At 33.2% G+C, this 6,397-nt stretch overlaps 2 protein-coding genes across 3 annotated transcripts in view; both read left to right on the top strand.

Moving 5' to 3' along the window:
• LOC107196871 (uncharacterized protein C14orf132) overlaps nt 1-6,397 on the top strand; it is an 893,178-nt gene that overhangs the window by 61,271 nt on the left and 825,510 nt on the right.
• yif1b (Yip1 interacting factor homolog B (S. cerevisiae)) overlaps nt 4,778-6,397 on the top strand; it is a 16,007-nt gene continuing 14,387 nt past the window's right edge. Inside the window, exon 1 of one of the 2 annotated variants that reach the window (XM_049483445.1) lies at nt 4,778-4,976. In XM_049483445.1, coding sequence (XP_049339402.1) covers nt 4,934-4,976 — 43 coding nt within the window. In that variant the 5' untranslated portion in view covers nt 4,778-4,933. The remainder of the gene's footprint in view (nt 4,977-6,397) is intronic. The other variant, XM_049483446.1, reaches the window with a different exon arrangement.

Below are 6,397 nucleotides of genomic sequence, written 5' to 3'. Positions count from 1 at the left end.
TCCAAAGTCGAAAAGAACCTTTTGAAGCACCTTTATTTTAAGCAGTAAAAGTGTACCTGGAATTCTTCAGCCAATGACCGAACAAGAAGAGCACCAATCAGTGCCATTTCTGACTCTGACTTGCTTTATTAATCAGTGGTGATCAATAATTCAGCCCCATCAGTCTCTAGTTCTGATGGAAGCTGGTGCTTCAGGGCTTTTTTTTTTTACATAATTTAAAGTAATTTTAAAGAGATAAATAGTAATAATGGTGATGAAGATGAGCAGTAATCTAGTTATAATGCTGTTGCTAGATCACAGTAATATGGAGAGACGTTGAACGTCTTGGGATTAGTCTATGCTCAGATAGGCAAAATGAAATTGATTGAGTTTTTTGAGATATTTGAAGTTGAGGTTTTAAGGTTTAAGTTTAATATTTTTTGTGTTTTTGTATAACAGGTTACTTTTCTTTTGGTTTGTAGATTTTTCTGATACCAGATAACCTCAGATCACTCTACACTCATTCCACACTCACATACGGTACTGTGCAAAAATCTGCACACCCATCCCACTATGTTGAAATTTTGCTTAAAATTAACTTTTTGCATAATTTCCTGATGATTTACTCAGTTCAGAGTTAACCAGAGTTAATATAATTGGAGAGACTGCCCACTCGTCAAGGATATTCCTTTAATTTCAAAAAGTAGAATAAAGTATTTTATGTTAAAAATATAAAGAGAGCGCTAGCATTACTGCCACTGTGAGCTGGTTAGTTAGTGAGCTGATTAGCTGGTGAGTTACAGCAAGAGCTTTAAATAGTTTAAAAAGTTGGACAAAATAGAATTTAAAAGCTATAAAAAATTATATATTCAATTCTAAATACTTCAATACTTAAACATTTTTGTTCTTCTTTGTTTGTAACTGAGTAAATTCTCTCTAGAGAGAAGAACACTCACTTGAGAATTAAAATTAATGGGTTCATATGGATTTTAAAAGTAAAATATTTTACACAAAAAAAGTACTGTAGGTCTATTTTCTATACAAAACATATTTATAAAGTTATTTACACAAAATCACTCTTATATAAAGTTAAAGATCTCACCAGCTCTATTCTTACCTGTTTTAGTCCCTTTTAGAACAAGCCGTTTAAGAGCTCTGTCACTTTTATGCAAATAAGCTGTTGCAGGCTACGCCCCAAACATAACATGTTTACGCTACACGTTTGCATTAGCTTGTGAAACACAAAATTCATTAATTAAAAGTTCTAACATCTTCCTAATCTGCTGAATTGCCATAGACAGAAGGTATAGATCCCTCCCTCAGAAGAAGTCTAATGACTAATCCTGCTGTGTACTGTCTCAAGGTTCTCAACCTGCAGACTGAAATGACTAAAATGGCATTTTTCTTTTTACTGATCTAGTGGGTGGGGCTTTGGTAGGAGTTGACAGGTGAGGGGTGGAGCCAGGGTGTTTTTATGCAGGTTTCCTTGTTGTGACATCACAATGAGGGAGGAGCATCCAAATGGCTCATAGAAGTATATAATAATTAATAATTTCACGCTTGAAGTGTTTTTATGGGGCAGTCAGTACCCGTATAATTGTGTAAATACAAATGCACATAAAAAAGTGAGTTTTGCGTAATAATACGACCCCTTTAAAGCTCACCAACCAACCAATCAGCTCACAGTAGCAGTAATGCTAGTGCTTTTACTGCTTAAAACTTGTTTACTGTAGAAAATTATACACAAAAAGGTATTTTTTCTTTGCATTTTAGCAGAATATTGTAATATATTTTCTGAAAATAAAGGAATATTCAGCAAAAATAGTAAGTTACTATATTTAATTTGAGTTTTTAGCATTTAGCTCCATTCACCCCCATTTATTTCGGTCTCTCTCTCTAGCGCCCTCTAGTGGTTACAGGGGGAATAGTAAGTGGGCAGTCTCTCCATATAAACCAGCTCTGTCTGTATGGGATTAAAAATACAGGATTTTATACAATGCTGCCCTCTGCTGGTCTGGAATATTAATACACACATTACAATCATTACATAACTCTGATCTGAGTTCAGTCTGAAGTGCTGATACTGTGTTTAATCAGTAGTTAGTAAATGATTAATAACTGCAGGGACTTTGAGAGTCTCCCCCGTACAGAAGGTCAGTACACATTACTGCTTATATTATTATTATATTTTGAGTTTTATGAATATTTTGAATATTTTAAATGGATATTGGATGTTTATGATTCTTATAATCAGTTTATTTTGGGTTTTATATGGAATGAAAATGATGATTTTTCTAAAATGCTGGCCATTCCTTGCTGTAATGTAAAAATCAAGTGATTAAATAAAGAAAGTACCTTAATCATGTGAATATTTGTTTATTATAAACTAATAATATATATTTATAACATGAATAACATGATTTTTAGTCCTTTTTTGTTTACTAAATTACTAAAAAATGTTGTTTTTTAAGTTTGAATGACTTTAGTATTAATCTAGTATTAATCTTAATTCTTAAATAATGAAAAAAAACACAGAATTGAAGGTGTGTTTAAGAGGAACAAATGAACTAAAAACAGATAAAACTATTTTTAATAACACAAAAAATAAAAAAGTCACACTTTTATCATAATGACTAGAATAAGACACAGAAACACAGATATATATATATATTTTTTTTCCTGTATATTTTTACAAGGTTTTTAATCTGAAGATAGTTACAAAAAAAAAACATGTTTAAAAGCAAATCCACTAATTATTTTGATTAGAATTTATTTTTCAGAAATGGTTATGACCAAAATGATTCCTGTTACTGGAACTCACTCCTGTTACTTTTTTATGTTTTGGGTAACAGGATTAAAAGTAACAGAACTGAGTTTTTAGCACAGAATTAGCAAAAACATGAAAAATAACTACGTGTCGAATATGCTAATAGCACGAGGACACTAAGCACATTTCTACTGATTTTTCCAAAAATTTGTCAGCAGATATTTATTTAATATTTTATAAACATATAATATAATAAAAAAATAAGATCTGAGAATTAGTTTGGGTAACAGGACTGAGAGTTCAGTGTGTGTGCAAAAGTGTTGAGACCCCCCGGCTCTAATTTTATAAATAACCATAATGTCCAGAACTGAAAACTGCAGCTGAGGTTAAAAGGGGAAACCCTGCCATGTGAGAAGCGCAGGGTTTACAGCCACAGAGCTTCTACAGAGGAGATTACCCACTTAATATCACACAACCAGCTACACACAGACTGCAGCTGTTTTACTTTTTATTTATCTTTTATTTTAATTTAATTTATTTATCTGATTTTCTATTTTACCTTTTAGCAGTTTTTCATTTATTTTATTTATTTCCTCTATTTATTTCCTTTATATTTTATTTGTTTTATCCCTATGTTTATTTATTTTTTATTTTATATATTTTATTATTCTAATTATGTATCTCTTTACTTCATTGCTTTCCATTTTAACCTGTCCACTTATCCTTTTATTCTGATTTTTTTTTATTTAATTTCTTCTTAATACATTTTTATATTGATTGCTTGTTTTTCTAATGCTCTTACCTTTTTAATCTTGATTGATTTGTTTATGAAGTTCCTTATTTTAGCTTAACCTGATTAAATACTTGATTTAATTTTTTTAATTTTAATTAATTTTTTAGTTCCTTTAAGTTGTAAATATTTAGTAAAAAAAGAAAAATAGAAAATGAGGGTTACCTTCAATGTATTACAGAGTTAAAATAAAACTTTTTTGATACCTTGATGAGGGGAAGCATTAAAACAAATGCATACATTAATGCATTAAAATATATTAAAATAAATGTATTAATCAGAAACAAAAGCAGAATCAAAATTCAGAATTAATTTATTCATTTTTATGGAGCAAATAAGCAAAAACATAGTGTATATAATTTTTTTCGCATTTTGTCAAAACATAAAAATATTAAACGTTTTAGAACCATATAAATATTTTTTAAACTTTTTAAACCTTAAAAACTCCAGCATTAGCTCACCAACCAATCAGAACAATGCATAAAAGCGGTTTATACCTGAAGATCTAAAATATATACCTATGATTTATTTTTATTTTTAGCGAAGTAATTAATTATTGTTTATGAAATTAAAATAAAAAAACTAAAATTGTAATTAGTTTCTATTTATAATTTGAGTTTTTAGCCGATTAGCTCCATTCACTCCCATTCATTCAGCACTCACTCGCGGGCTCCCTCTAGCGGCTAGCGGTGATTATGCGCTGTAGCTGAGTTAACAGGAAGTGGGCGGTCTCGCTGTAAACTATCTCTATCTCTCGGCTCTCGCTTTATACACCCTTCTGCTCCATCTATGTAATGCGGCAGGCCGGAGCCCAAGTGGGCGTGGCTAAAGGGCGGAGCATGTGTCAATCATTGTCGACTGCAGCCAATCAGATACTACACTTTTGTTGTCAATCACTTTTTATTAAGCCAATCCTCAACACAGACCAAACTGTCCATCATTTTTTACTGCAGCCAATCACCTTAACAGATCTGTTAAAAGAAGGCGGAAACTGCGTTGCTACCGGTTAAACGTAGCGCGATTTAAGCTTCTGAACAGCGGTGATTGACACATGCTCCGCCCTTTAGCCACGCCCACTGGTGCTCCGGCCTGCAGTATTACCCTTCTCTTCTGCTCTGCTCAGCTCTGTTCTTCTATTTAAATGATTCGCCCGGTCTCGCCTCCTGATTGGTTAGATCCCATGTTGGACACGCCCCACTCGTAATTTCGCGGCTTGTGATTGGCTCCGCTGTGAAGAGAGCTACGTGTGCGTAAGCGGCGCAGAGTCGGTGTGGAGGAGCCGGTAGAATCGCCGCGCTGATTCGGTCTGAATCAGCAGAACTCCGGGAATAAACCGGATTATTTGTGTATTAGATTCCCGGATCCGATTCGGAGCGGTTACTGTCTGATTACTGAGGATGGAGTACCCGGATCAGAGCGGGTTCAGACAGCGTAAGTTACGTGAGTCCGTTTGTTATTAGTACTAAACAGCTAACCAGTTAGCCTAGCATGCTGCTAATATCCTTCTCTAATTCTAAATAACGTTTAATAAACGTTCGTTTTGGGGTTTAATTGGATGTTTTAAGGTTCATGATGGCCTAAATAACCTTTATTTAACATTTAATAACAGTCATCATATAGTAATATTGAGATACTGACGTTGAATCAATGTTCATTTAGACGTTTTGAGTGGTTGGGCTAAGCTCTAACTTAAATCTAAACTCGCACTAGTTTTAGACCTGGTAGTAAAATGACGTTTAATAAACGTTCATTACATCTTTTTAAGTTAAAGATGGATAAATAACCTTTATTTAACTTTCATTCACACGTTTTGATTGGTTTCCAAACAGGCTTCATCTGTTAATTTGGAGATTCAGACATTAAGTCAACGTTCATTCAAACGTTTTGAGTTGGTTGAGCTGAGCTATAAATCTAAACTACTTTTTGCCCTAGATAGTAAAAGGACATTTAGTGAACTTAGTAACGTTTCCTAACAGGCATTTATTCCTAACAGGCACCATCTGTTAATTTTGAGATTCTGACGTTGAGTAAACGTTCATTTAAATATTGTGAATGGTTGGGCTGAGCTCTAAACTTACATTCACAGTTTTTTCTGCCCTGTTAGTAAATATAGTTTGATAAACGTTAATTATCTGGTTGTTTCGGTTCTTTTTATGTTGATAATGGAGAAACAACCTTTAGACTACCTTTCTTTTATCTGTCTGCTATCGTTGAGACTCTGATGTTGAATCAATGTTTATTTAGACGTTTTGAGTGGTTGGGCTGAGCTCTGAATCTAAACTCGCACTACTTTTTTGCCCTAGGTAGCAAAAGGAGGTTTAATAAATGTTAATTTTTGAATTTTATTGGATGTATTAAGGTTAATGATGACGAAACAACTTCTATCTAACGTTTCTTAAAAAGGCATCAGATAGCCACGTTTATTTAAATGTTTTGAATGGTTGGGCTGAGCTTTAAATCTAAACTCACACTAATTTTTGCCCTGGTAGTAAAATGACGTTTAATAAACATTCATCACATAGTTTAAGGTTGATGATGGAAAGGCAACCTTTAAACAACCCTCTATTTAACGTTCATTTAGATGTTTTGAGTGGTCGGGCTGAGCTCTTCATCTACACTCACCATACTTGTAGCCTTGGTACAAAATTACTACATTAAATAAACGTTTATTTTTGGGTTTTATTGGTTGTTTTAAGGTTAATGATAGCGAAACCACCTTTATTTAAAGTTTCCTAACAGGCATCAGAAACACACGTTCATTTAAACGTTTTGAGTGGTTGGGCTGAGCTCTAAATCTAAACGCACTACTTCTTGTCCTGGTAGCAAAGTGACGTTTAATAAATGTTCATTTAGACGTTGTA

This window comes from Astyanax mexicanus, chromosome 9 (genome assembly GCF_023375975.1).
Source record: "Astyanax mexicanus isolate ESR-SI-001 chromosome 9, AstMex3_surface, whole genome shotgun sequence".
Classification (NCBI taxonomy): Eukaryota; Metazoa; Chordata; class Actinopteri; order Characiformes; family Acestrorhamphidae; genus Astyanax; species Astyanax mexicanus.
This window is presented reverse-complemented; position numbering and strand designations above follow the sequence as displayed.